The sequence below is a fragment of the Patiria miniata genome, unplaced genomic scaffold (genome assembly GCF_015706575.1).
Source record: "Patiria miniata isolate m_02_andy unplaced genomic scaffold, ASM1570657v1 HiC_scaffold_5, whole genome shotgun sequence".
Taxonomy (NCBI): Eukaryota; Metazoa; Echinodermata; class Asteroidea; order Valvatida; family Asterinidae; genus Patiria; species Patiria miniata.
Window position 1 is genome coordinate 27,769,147 of NW_024037072.1, and position 13,840 is coordinate 27,782,986.

General features: G+C 40.4%; 1 protein-coding gene across 1 annotated transcript; it reads left to right on the top strand.

Annotated features, from left to right (window-relative positions):
* Nucleotides 1-4,502: 4,502 nt before the first annotated feature.
* On the top strand, nucleotides 4,503-12,178 carry LOC119740350. The gene is made up of 8 exons (XM_038215618.1): nucleotides 4,503-4,665; nucleotides 8,956-9,022; nucleotides 9,409-9,537; nucleotides 10,010-10,099; nucleotides 10,201-10,443; nucleotides 10,773-10,901; nucleotides 11,562-11,654; nucleotides 11,784-12,178. Exons 1-8 carry the CDS (start codon nucleotides 4,585-4,587, stop codon nucleotides 12,014-12,016), a joined length of 1,065 nt encoding a protein of 354 aa, XP_038071546.1. The 5' UTR covers nucleotides 4,503-4,584; the 3' UTR covers nucleotides 12,017-12,178.
* Nucleotides 12,179-13,840: the final 1,662 nt, after the last annotated feature.

Consider the following 13,840-nt stretch of genomic DNA (forward strand, 5'->3'; position numbering starts at 1 on the left):
TTCTAGCATTACATTAGTTATGAGCTTTCCAATGAGACATCGCACGAAAAAAATCGGCCTATGACAAGTAATCAATTAATTGATTTGAACTGTTGAATTAAGAGCGGAATTGAGGGCCTCAACAACACCAGTTGACAAAGACACCGTGATGGTGTCGCAAGCTCCTGATATGAGTTCTTGTGATCAAAGTCCCAAAAAGGTATCTTTTATTTAATCATTCTGAATAGTTTGCGCCATTTCTGAACTGAAGCGCGCCATTTAAAACCAATTTTTAAAGCTGTCTAGAGGCCTGCCACAAGCAAATTTATTTGTTACAGGACGTTATATTCCTTTAAATGTCGTTCGGAAAAGAAAATCCAAATTTTGAATAAGCACGTTAAAATACTATATACCATTTTGCACGCGGCTTTTCTCCCAAACGGTTTATGGTGTAAAGTTGTAACTATGAACATAATCGACCCGATCCCCAGTTGTGCGTATTAGTGTGTCGTCATGATGACGTCGTTAGGTATACAATTACGAGCGATTTGTGTTTAAAATATGACCGCTATATGTCATTTATAACTTATGAACAAAATCAACAATCTCGTTCATAATTTGTGATCTGATAGACCATGCCCTGATCAAAGTCAAAGTCGTCCGACCTTTCCATCCCATGCCCATCTTCGAACTAAGACCGATTAACAATTGTATTCTCTATGATTATGGCGAATGGCATTTTTATGATTAATTCTTTTCACAGGAAAAACAATAATAACAACCCGAAATTATGCCGTTTAATTTGCTCTTAGGTACATGATATACGTTGTTACACATGCAACACCCCCCCGAAACCCCCCCCCCCCGTAATAAAAGGAAGAAAGTCGAAAAAGGAAAATAAAGGGGGAAAAGTGAATGATAAAGTGTTACGTTTCATATTAACAGCACCTCACAACCACGACTGTTACCCTCCCTGCTTTATAAAAAATAATACAAAGAAAAATTTGACACTGTCCGCTTTGAATGAAGAGCGCCCCCGGCCATTTTTAAATTTGTTTAATTCCCTCCCTGTGCCTTTGACCTTAATACGTATGCGTGAAATCTATCACGTGATTGAATTAATATCACATATGATATTATACTTTAGATTCCAAGGCGAAGAGCGTGGCACCACTGTGTTCAGGGGCGGATCCAGGAATTATTGCGGGGGGGGGGGTTCATCAGCAAATCAATACTGAAATGTAGACAGGCAGGTTTTTTCTCCGAACACTTGGCCTCCGTAAAATGGGGGGGGGGGGGGGGGGGGGGGGGGGGGGGGGAGGTCCCACCATACTTTCAGTGGGGGCGCTGTTCAACACTGTAGTGTAGAATAGCGTTCTGACCATACCCCCTTGTGGGGTGATGTTCCTTTCAGGACACATCTATTTTCACAATAGAAAAACATCACCCAGAAGTATGGTGGCCCTGAAGGGACATCGCATATCGCAAACGTGTGCGCATACGTATGCGATGTCGCGAAATTTATCGCGAATGTGTGCGCACACGTATGCGATGTCGCAAAATTTATCGCGAATATGTGCGCACACGTATGCGATGTCGCGAAATTTATCGCGAATATATGCGCACACGTATGCGATGTCGTGAAATTAATCGCGAATATGTGCGCACACGTATGCGATGTCGTGAAACAATTCGCGAATATGTGCGCACACGTATGCGAATTTGTTTGCAATGTCGTGAATTTTATTGCATACCTTGTCGCATACCTTTCAGTAAAATTCCTAATGAACTGGGGAGTTGTAGCAGCTAGTCTGGAATCTAGACGTACTGTTAGATATGAATAGGGTCTGACTAATAAACCTTCGCGCGCACGCTGTTCCTCGTGCAATCGTTACTACTTGTACTGTCGAGCGCAAACTTGCTACTTGCGCAACTTTGAAACTTGCGCGCGCAAATTTCCAGACTAGCTGCTACAACTCCCCAGTTCATTAGGAATTTTACTGAAAGGTATGCGACAAGGTATGCAATAAAATTCACGACATTGCAAACAAATTCGCATACGTGTGCGCACATATTCGCGAATTGTTTCACGACATCGCATACGTGTGCGCACATATTCGCGATTAATTTCACGACATCGCATACGTGTGCGCATATATTCGCGATAAATTTCGCGACATCGCATACGTGTGCGCACATATTCGCGATAAATTTCGCGACATCGCATACGTATGCGCACACGTTTGCGATATGCGATGTCCCTTCGGGGCCACCATACAGAAGGGAATCTTTAGAAAAAGGGATAATGGGAACACAATGCTATCACCCCACAATTCCGTCTGGCTAGACCGTCCGTACATATCCCCTTAACCCTACTGTCTGTCCGAATTGTGTGCACAGGAGAATATTATTGCCAGCGTATAATTTTTTTTTGGGGGGGGGGTGGGTGGGTGTCAGAACAGGGGGGTGGTGGTTCACATCACATGGGGGCGGTTTTGAACACCGCTCCCCCTCTTTCAGAAATTTTTCTGAAGTCACATTAACGAACGTGCCCTATCAGGATTAGCTTTTTATATATAGGCCAATGGAATATTGAAATTCAGAGAGGTATGTAACTGGAGGTGTAAACGAAGCCTAATCAATTGACGTATCTGGGGAGGTTAGCGGTAAGCCAATAACAAGTGACAGAAAAACCTGAACCCTAATCAGGCCAGGGTATTTTGATCATCTCCCTAAGATCTCGGCCATCGAGCGTCGAAAAATTTTGAAACTCGGTACATGCATAGACAATATAATAAAAAAAAATCGTTATCTATTTCTGCTTTCAAAACCAACTTTAAACAGATTCTTCTCAACAAGTACTCCAATTCATGAACTCAGAATTTCATCGCTTATCAAATTGTCTTTCTTGTCAATACTGTTCAGCAGCATTCCTTCTAAATCCTTCGTACTACCTGTTTATCTTCATAGATCATGGTTTTGTATTATTTTATATTATTTTATATCTTGTTGGTGTGGCTTTCTTGCATGCTCCTTTTGTATTACTTTTGCTTGTTTTGGAACCTTTTATTTTATAAATTCATTCATTTCCCTGTAAAATTCAACCGTTTGTTGTTGTTTGTCATATTGTGACTTTCACGTAGCTTAGGCCAAAAAAAAAAAGTCTCCGGTTTCTGGTATGCGCGCGCATCGCCGTAGCCTTGCGCGTCGGCAAAATGAAAAAGTTTTTTTTTCAATACAAGATGATGTCTCAAAACCGCCAAACTCTCTGGTTTGACTGGAATCCTGCTGTTGCACAATTTTAACGTGTTTTTAGATGGGGTTATGATCGGGTATAAGATTTATGTGGCCTCTCTGGACTCCCATATATTTGCACTAAGTTTAGTCGGGCACCATTTGCAGTCATCAGCCGACATTTGAAGCAAAAAACAGGTAAAAAAAAAAAAGAAGTCGCGTCGCCGCACCACTTTTGGGCAAGCTCCATACCAGAAACCGGAGACTTTTTTTTTTTGGCCTGATCATCATATTCATTTTCATTTAAAATTTACCTTTAATTTGTATTATGTTACGTTATTTTTGTGTACGTATGTTTTTTTGTTTAGCTTTCTTACTGTCTTTGTTTATAATCGTTCTTGTCATCCTGTATCTTCTTTGTTGTTTATGTTCAGGGGACTCGCACTCGACAAGCTTTGCTTTTTGTGGGCCCCCTGCATCTCTAGGTGGTGTTATTCAAATGTTATTCTTATCTTTATATTCTAAAAATGCATGAATCATAGTAAATTCTAAGTACAAACTGTATTCTTTTATGCCTTGAGATGAAATAAAGTAAAGTAAAGGTAATTCTGCTCTGTGTACACGACGTTTATGGGAAAATTCAGTTTTCACGGGAAATTTTTCGCTACGCGGCAACCCCTGGTCCAATTTTTATGTTTTTGGTATCAAAAGATGCGCAAAGCTCCAGGCTAAAAAGTCATAACAGCTCGGGTCGCGGTTTTTTTAAAGGCTATCGCGGAAAAAGTTGAGGGGGGGGGGGGGTTCGGATTCAAAGGGCGGATCCGGGGGGGGGGGCCAAAGGGGGCCATGCCCCCCCTCCCCCCCAAAAAACCGAAACCAATTGTTGTTGTTTTATGTGAGGTCGCAATAAAGGCAGGCAATGAGTACACCACCATCTTTTCCTCAAAAAACATTGGCTAAAGTGGTCAGAAATTGCCTCAGATCGCACCACAGAGCATCGAGAATCCAAAAAAATTTCGGGGCCCTTAAGCGGGCCCCGAACCCCATGCCGTAATTTTTGGACCCACTTTTTGGGAGACACACATTTTTTTTTGGCCGCCCACAAAATTGTGTTCTTGATCCGCCCTTGTCGGATTCCGCCCCCGGCCCTTTTAGGATTAATAAAGTGCCTCGGTTTCAGATTCACTGCGCCGTTAACCATAGGCATGTGTTTCCTTTTGGCAAATATTATGGGATAGATGCCTTCGCGGGTATTAAAGCACAACACATTCCGCCGCTGCCTCACTCTGGTGTGTAGTCTCGCTAGCGTTCACAAAGCTGGAGCGTGCTTGTTTGAACTTTTCCTTCCGACTTTCTGAAATCAAGAAAAGAATGTTTCGCTGTGTGGCTGCTGCTGTCTTGGTGCTGGGACTTGTGGGGTTCCGAACCGCCGACGCCATGAACTTGAACGAGGTGAGTTGGTTTCTTCTCTCAACTCCATAAATAATAACATTTGAGACAAAGTTGGTTTGGGCAATGGCAAAGTTGGCTTTCATATCCTCAAACAGCAATAAACACTCTCAAAAAATACAGTTTGTCTTGTTTTCTGGCATAAGTCAAAAATGCGCCTTTTAAACATCGATTTTGAATGACAAAAATTGAATGAGGTCCAAAAACGCGCCGGTAGTTGAATAAATGTTTTAATCTTGACGCGCAGAATAAGAAAGGGAGTGCTTTCATGGTTCGGCGCGGATCCTGGGGGAGGGTTTTGGCTCTGTCAAAAAAAAAATTATCATAAAAATTCCTGAAAAATAATGCGAACCAGACCCCCCCCCCCGGCTGTGACACCCCCAAAAATTATACCGGTATAATGTCCGCCTGTTCAAAATACGGTACACCATTCTGTAATCTAGTGTTAATAATCGTCGAATTTGCGCCCCCTATTGAAAAATACCAGCCCCCCCCCCCCCAGTTTTAGATTTTACGGAGGCCAAGTGTCCGGAGAAAAATAAAATTTGTACATTTTCAGATTTTTTGCTCATGAACCCCCCCCCCCCCCCCCGCGAAAATTCCTGGATCCACCCCTGAGTTCCCCACTGTGGGATCAAAATATTGTAATTATTTAAAAACAAAAAAATAGGCTTAATTGCCTTCCCAAGATGGACCAAAACAAGTGGCAGCTGGTTACTGCAGTGGTCAGTCTCAACTGGACAGCTTCAATTGGTCAGTCTTATGGTTGGACAGACTAAGCTTGATAGTTTAGGACATTACACCCAGTGACTAAGTCGGTGGGTGAGTGGCTGCTTGGGTCGGTCGCCCCTTCGGTCCGTCGGAAGAAAGACGGTTTAGGAATTGTAATTCCCTTTGCTTGATACTTTTAAACATATTTTAAGTAAATTATAAAAAAAATAACAATGTAGGTTTCCCGGCTATTTTGAAACGATTCCAATTCACCAATTCTTATTCAAATTCGTCCAAACCAATGTACATTGTACATGTAGTCACATATCATTCAGTTTCAAAGTTTGGTCAACCTAATAAAGCACTAGGTCAAGAATATTCTTTGCCGATGAAGATGTCACAATGAAAAGACGTAATGGAACAAAATTATGATTAAATTGTGTGGCATGACACGACTCTGTTTTCGGAACACCATGGTTCTGCGTATAGACGAGGCGAAATCAAAAATTCCTTGACGTATATGTGTGCTCATGGTTGGATATTTTGCTTCAACTCAAATTGAACTTGTACGATAGTACGAAATTAAACATTGAAAGTGCACTAAATCGATTTTCTTCGACTAATTATATACGTGCTTTTTCAAAATGTCAATTTTCTTTTCCGAACGAATTAAAAGGAATATGATGTCCTGTAACAAACAAACTTGCCTGTTTGTTTTTGCAGGCCTTTTTACAGCTTTAAAAAGTGGTGTTAAATGGCGCGCTCCAGTTCAGAAATTGCGCACACTATTCAGAACGCTCTTAATCCAAAAGCTAAAATTCATTAATTGATTACTTGTAATAGGCCGATTTTTTCGTGCAATGTTTCATTGGAAAGCTCATAACTAATGATCAATTCAATTTGAAATCTATTTTTCAAGGTGCCACACGCAAAAAGCACGCATACGCCAACTTTAATGTAAGAATTGGTGAAACCTTTAAACTTGATATAACGTAAAATGTATCCATCGCTCATAGGTGCTGTACATATTGGTGATTCCATGTGGAGGCCAATGAATTTTGGTGTCCCTCTTTACATTGTGACATTTGTTTCCCTATTATTACTAATAGTGAATTTTATACAAATGCTTTTAGTGGCTCAAATATAGTACTTGTAAATATCTGGCAGCAAAGGATGAAACATCTAACTAATATCCTAACTGTGCGGGTGACCTAAATAGTTCACGGTTTCACTTATAAAGGGACATCAAAGTTATGACATTTTGAAAACTGCTCTGGAATGTGTTTTTGGTTCTTACATATCAAATACTACCATGTGTATGAAAAATTGCCCTTAAGTATGTTAAAGCAACCTAAACAGGGAATAAATATGTATTTGGCTGGTTTTAAACAAGATTTGTAAGACCTGTTTTGGAGTCTGGACGCTGATAATTACCAGAGCCGAAGGAGTCCAGACTCCAAACCGGTCTTAAAAGTCTTGTTTGATACCAGCCAAATACATATTTATTCCCATTCATAAATACCTTTTGGTAAAACAACATAGAAAATATGAAAAAAAAACCCGTCATAAAAAGTACAAATATTGACGACTTTCCGACGATCTTTTGTTCGCGAATTTCAGGTTAGTTTGCTATCCATGTTCTGGGGCCATTTCTATGCACGGAGCGTGAGATTGCATTCCCCCTCAAAAATGAAATACAACTCAAGATAACACCCTGAAAGAAGCTAGTATAAGGATTTTTAAATATCAAACTGACCTATGTTTCTAACATTGTTTTCAGGTATGCTTTTACCATGAAACGGGGAGAGAAATAAGACCTAAGCCTAATCAAAGCAAATCGTTTGACACTTTCGTGATACTCTAATAAGCTATCGGGCCGAGTGCGTAGCCAAAATGACTTCGTTAGCAACTTTGTGAAACGTAAAACAAAGAAAACGGTATTGTAAAAATGTGTCACATTTTCAAGCCCACGTATGTATCAATGGCCTACTTGTACCGACAGTACGAGGCAAGAAAAGTTCGTCAATAAATCTAGATGAGTTGTTTTGGAGAAAGGTTGGATACCAATCTCGCTAAGCCAACATTTTAGTGTCCCTGTTCAGGGGCCACCTTTGTTGCTGGCCGGTCTTAAACCCTTCTGGCTGGTGCTTTATCATCCGCTTAAGACCGGCCACGTGACGGGCTCTCGACCAATAGGAATGGGTAAACTGTCTTAGGTATTTATAAAGACTGTTTCAGAATGACACTATATTTAAATGAGTTAATATATAGCAGAGCGATATTCACAGTGCGTAACCCAAATGTTTCACTGTAAACAAGACCCACTTTTTTTGGTGTCCCTTTTTACACAGGAAATTTGTGCAATGTTTCTGAGAAATAAAGATATTATTGAGTTCACTGGCATATCCAGATGTATCACCTTTAATTACATGTCCCACTTGATAAAGTGTGAAATTATAACAAAGATTGCATGCTTGGAATCTTTTTATTTTGGCCATTTACTGGGATTGACGTATAAATAGGGACACCAAAATGGTGTCCCCTTTAAGCAATCGTAATCAATCACAGAATAGTTATTTTTAGTCTAAGCAAGTGATTTTCACAATAACTAATGATTTGTTATGCTGGGTAAGACAAAAAATACATTTTAAAATAAACGCACTACATTGAGTATAATTATGAATTATCACCAAAAAAGCAAGACATTAATTTGGTGTCCCCTTTACAAACATAATGTGAAACCGTGAATGGATTTTGACATGGTATTTTGACATTTCTGGAGTAAATAATGTCTGAATTTGGCTAGAATTTAATGAAGAATGTCAATATCTTTAAGTTAGATTGAAAATTGTTTTTGAATCCCTGGTCAATCAATTTTCTTTTCCATTTTGAGTCAAATTGTCATGAGTTGGTACCCTGATTTTATGGAAAAACCCATAAACATGCATAAACAAAGAATGGTATTTTACTTCATGATTTTACGATTTCTGCTGGCATGTCAATTAAATTCCAACTCTAATGTTCGACAGGGTAGGTCTACCCGGTGGCAGCAGTTGGCATACTGTAATTTCAGTAGGCCTTTTATTTATGATGGTCAACTACAACGGAAGTAAACTAAGACGCAATCGACAATGAAAGTTACAATTGAAATGATAATGTTGCTGCATCATTTCACTCGGTATTGGCAGGGGAAAAAACAACCTTCATTATTTATAGGTTCTGTTACTTTAAACTGATACCTAAGTTGTATTATTTTTCGTTTTAAATGTCGCTCAAACTTGTTGAGGCAAAAACAAACACATAACTTGCGATATCGGTAACGAATAGGAGAAGGCTATCGCCGGATCAGTCAAAATTCGCCATATGTCAATTGGGACGTAACATAAACCTACAAGTAAACTTTAGAGTATGTGTTGCATCAGCTTTCCTATACCGACTACTTCCAGATGGCTGAAAGTTACTCGGGCCCCCTTTTGCAGGCTCGATTTCAGCAGGCAACACATCAGTTTACAGAAATATGAAGAGACTATCTTATTTTTTTTTAAAGTCGGTGTTTTTTTCTTGTCCATGATTTATTGTTAGGAAGAGGAGTTGGAATTCTTGTCTGATCGTGTACTGATGGAATTAACCGAAGTCAAGAAGTCTGAAGGTACAAACGCATATCCAATCAAGAAAATAGGAATTCTACATAGGCCTACATGACAAAACATACATTGCCATTTAAAACAAAATGTTTGGATTTCAGGACAACTATTTCTTAGGAGCTGAGAATGCTCTCAACATAATTAAATATGTTTGTTAACTTGTGATGGGGTTAATTGGAAAATAATTTCATGTTAGTATAAATAGACTTTGTTTTGAAGATATGATACCTAAGGATTTCTCATCAAGTTTGAATGATTCGAAATTTTTGATTGCAAGATTGAAAGCTTGTGACCATAACTATCAGTATAATAGACTCCAGCTGAAGTGGATTTTCTTTTTGTTTGACTTTTAATTGTTTGATTCTTATTCCTATAAACGTCTTCCAAACAGTTTCCCAAGCGTTCAGTATCGTCGGTAAGCCGGCTGTAGAAAGCATGGTCCATACCAGCGGAAAGTTTTCAGCGGGAAGCGCAGTAGACGGCAGTCCTTCATCAAACATCAAGCATTGTTCGCACACTGGTAAGATAATCAACTTTATTAGTCGGAAGAGTTGAGGAACTGGACATTGTGAATGGGAATGAAAACATCTGACAAGAGGCGGTATTCATGTGCATTGTAGTAGGTGTTACCCTCTACTACTGACGCTAATGGTTTCCCTTCTCGAAAGGTTGGGCTAACTTACTAATTAATGTTCATGTGAGATTTGTATTTAAAAGAAACTGTAAATCAGGTCGAAAAATGTCTAGAGGTGGCTTGCGCAATCACATTTTCAAGAAAAATGCCAGTACGATTCAGTTTGGGGTGTTGATTTTGTCCCGGACGCCAGTTTCTTCTGAAGAAATATAGTCACGTTCCATATTGCGCATGCGTGCAACATAACACATGATTTAATTAAATTATCATAATGATTTTAGATGATTTGATAAGGTCTAGATTGAATCTCGTTTGGTTTCCTTACTTCGTATTTGTATTACTTATTTTTGTTGCTTAGCTTACAGTGCCAATCCATGGTGGAGAGTCGATCTTGGAGAGGACCATTGCATCAGCAAAGTCCGAATTCTGAACCGTGGAGACTGCTGCAGTAAGTATAACGGGAGTTCTCAAATAAAGGAAGGCTGCAGTTTATATGAAAACATCAGGGAATATTGCACCAAAAATTGATTGTTTGAATTGCATTTGCAGGCGAACGTCTGGCAGGCGCTGTTGTTCGCGCTGGTGACAGCACCACTGTCACCGACAACCCGACTTGTGGCTCACCTGTCACCGCTGCCCAAGCCAAACCACTCGGTGGTACCATCCAGTTTGATTGCTCCCCGGCGTTAAGGGCGCGCTACATCAGCGTGGATATCCCCGGTAGAACTGTCAACTTGCAACTTTGTGAGGTGACGGTGGAGGAATTGCCGCTTCACCATTGTCCTGTAGCTGGTGAGCTGGGCGCCATTTTATGGTCATGTCAAAGATATTTCAACAAAGTTTGAAAATTATCTAAACTATTGTGTTTGCAACTTAATTAAATTCAATGTGTCGTTTTTGGGATAGGGCCTCTACTCCCGACCCCCGGCTCCAACCCTCCCCCTCAGCCAAAAAGAAAACATTATAATTGAAAAAGTCAAAAAATGTGTTCGAAGGTTTCGCATCCACTTTCAAAGTTCAAACATCTCGATTGAAATATTACTGACTACAATACCACACACACACACACACAAATCACAATTTTGATTTTATGTGTTCCATCTAAAATTTTCTCCAAACAGTTCCAAGGCCGTTCTGTATCTTTGGCAAGCCGGCCTTACAAAGCTCGTCCCACGGCAGCGGACAGTTTCCCGCAGAGAACGCAGTGGACGGCAGCCCCATTACACATGTCGCGCATTGTTCTCACACTGGTAGGATATCTTCTCCTTTTGTTTTTAGTTCGACAGGGGTTAATGCATGGCGGATGCGGTGAAACCGAAAGAAATCGAACAATCTTATTGTTTTCTTCTGTAGGCTATTATAACTTGGTACTTGATCGATTCTTCTCCTGGTACTCCGCGTGGGAGTTTATACAGGAGGCCAGAAACACCTTGGCAAACCTCTTCTCTTAGCGATAAGTGTCACTGGGTTCGTTTACGTGCTTGCAATATTACACAACACACGCGACCTACGGTTTTACGTCCCATCCGAAGGACGAAGCAATAATGGTTATTAAGGGAACAAGACATTGTCCACTCGGGCTCGAACCCACGCCACTGTTGCCTCTGAAACACCAGAGCATTAGTCAGGTTACCGCTATGCCATGACAATCCACATATAAAAATGGGAGGAGACAGAACAATCACATCATTTAGTTTATCTTTTCAGAAGGACGGCCTGGTGTATGCAAATCAGTGATGATAATTTTTTTTATGAAGCAGACAGCTTGGGTGTGATTAGTGACAGTCTCTTTATGAGTTTACATTTTCCTACTTATCTGAAAGTCTCACTCAAAGACTCGAAATAAATTGATTTTTTGGTCGGAGCAGAATTCAGCAAAAGCACAACCAATTTTTTTCCTTATGAATTAGTTTCCAACTCCAGAAACCCCTGGTGGAGAGTCGACCTTGAGGAAGAACAATACGTTACCAAGGTAACCATCCTGAACCGTGGAGACTGTTGCAGTAAGTATTTCAGGATCTGCACTCATTAACTGGTTCACGTTTTTGAATAAGAAGTTGGTCATTGACCAACAACTTTTAAGAATAAAAATACAGTTTGATGCTTATTCTGTTCTTTCATTGTATTTAAAGGTGAGCGATTGCAGGGCGCTCAGGTTCGTGCCGGACTGAGCGGCATTGCCACACAGAACGCCGCATGCGGGCCACCAGTTACTAGCAGTCAAGCCCAACCATTGGGAGGGACCATCGAGATTGACTGCGATCATCCGTTGAGGGCGCGCTACGTGAGCGTCGATATTCCGGGCACTGCAACTCTTCAACTCTGTGAGGTCTTCGTTGATGTGCTGTCCTCCAGAAGTTGCTGAGCATCTTCTCGACCGTTGCTTCCCCGTGAATCAGGAACAGATTAGACCATGCCCATCTTCGAATGAAATCCGATAATATTAACAATCGTATATTCTCAATAATTATGGTGAATGGATTATTTTTTTGCACGATAAATTCTTTCCACAGGAGCCAATAAAAACCTGAAATTTTGCTCTTCAATTTGATTTTACTTTTACATGTCATACATTATTACACATGCAGCACTTGCCCTCCCCCACCTCTCCCCCGAACCACCAACCCCCCCCCACCCCCCTATAAAAAGGAAGAAATAGGAAAAAGGAAAGTAAAAGAAGTGGGGCAAAGTAAATAAGAGAGTTTTCAGTTTCGTATAATCAGTACCTCACAACCTCGACTATTACTAATACATCTCCCCCGCATTTAACATATTACGAAGGAAAACAAATTTTTATCCATGATGAGGACCTGATCCTTTTCTTCTTTTGTTCCCTTTTGTTTGTACTTTTTTTTTTCTCGACAGCTCCTATAAGGTTTGTACAAGACATTTTCACGAGGACCTGACCTGGGTCCTCGGGCCCATTATCGCACATACCCCATTGTCCCAAGTCCTCAGTCTGAATCCACATACACACTTTTAAAGTGAAGTCGCAAGAAAGGCAGCCACTGCACTACTGCATTAGCATTGCGCCACCATGCACCAATGCCACGAAGAGTCCTAGTGCCCCCCGGCCCCCTTTGCCTTTTTACAGTAAACCTTGGAGCGGAAAGTTTTGGACCCACTTTTTCGGGAAATAAGTTTTTTGCCCCCCCCCCCAAATATTGTGTTCTAGATCCTGCCTTACCAAAACATACTTCTTTGTTTTTGTGAAGCGGCCGGGTGACCGAAACAAAATCTGGCTTAGCCCTCGCGCCGCCGCACCAAGTGCTCAGTCGGCACATTTTGCCCAGCTGTGATTTCCCCCCAGTAAAATAACACCCAGGCGACTCTCATGCTTGTAGTATGATACAGTAGTAGTAAGACTTGCAATGTGTGATTACCGGAATTTTAAACAAAAATACATCGCATTGGGGTTATATTTTAGATTCATTTTGTTGTTTAAGGGTAGACGACAAATATGAAAAAAAAAAATCCAGAATGGTGGTGGTGTCATACTGTTGTTTAAAAATTGTTTAATTGGTTTTTTTTTTTGGTGCATTGTTAAAAAGGTTTGCTAATTGTTTATCTGTTTCTTTCAAGCAATAAATACTTCCCTCATCATGCAATATTTTCTTGTTTGCGATCTCTAATTATTTGTCGTTTTATCTACAATGTCATGTAGTTAAAAAAAAGGAACAAGAACTGATATCCGGGCTCACTATCTGCTATTACGAGCATGCAGTCCGGCAGCCCTAAATGCAACAATGTGCATAAAAATTAATGTGTGCTTCTCATGCCATTACAGGCCCGAGTGAGATTCACGAGTGATGGTCAGAAGAATCGGGGGTATATTTCCCATGCATCGACCATTTTTGATTACACCACTACAGACATAGGAATTTTAAGGAATGTTTTTTTTTGCCAGGCAGACCCTATAACGCTACATGCGTCGAAAGTTGGACATTTTAAAAAAAAATGTTACATAAATATACCTGTACGCATGTAATATACATGAGCCCCAAAGGTCATTTTGAGCTGAGGATCGAAAAAAAGATAAGTTTCCGGTGATATCAAGGGGAAAAAAAAGGCGGGCCGGGAACGAGTTAAAATAAAACATACATTTTTCTTGAGTATTATTTACAACATTAATTGTTTTAGGTGGGCGATGCTGGTGCATTGAATGTTGAGACTAGATCCCAAAAATTCT

Bases quoted from the DNA above. Each gene is read 5' to 3' on its own strand.
- LOC119740350 (XM_038215618.1), top strand. From the start codon at position 4,585: ATGTTTCGCTGTGTGGCTGCTGCTGTCTTGGTGCTGGGACTTGTGGGG. The intron at 9,538-10,009 runs GTAAGATAATCA...TTTGTTGCTTAG, and splicing joins CAAGCATTGTTCGCACACTG to CTTACAGTGCCAATCCATGG. The intron at 10,902-11,561 runs GTAGGATATCTT...CTTATGAATTAG, and splicing joins CGCGCATTGTTCTCACACTG to TTTCCAACTCCAGAAACCCC.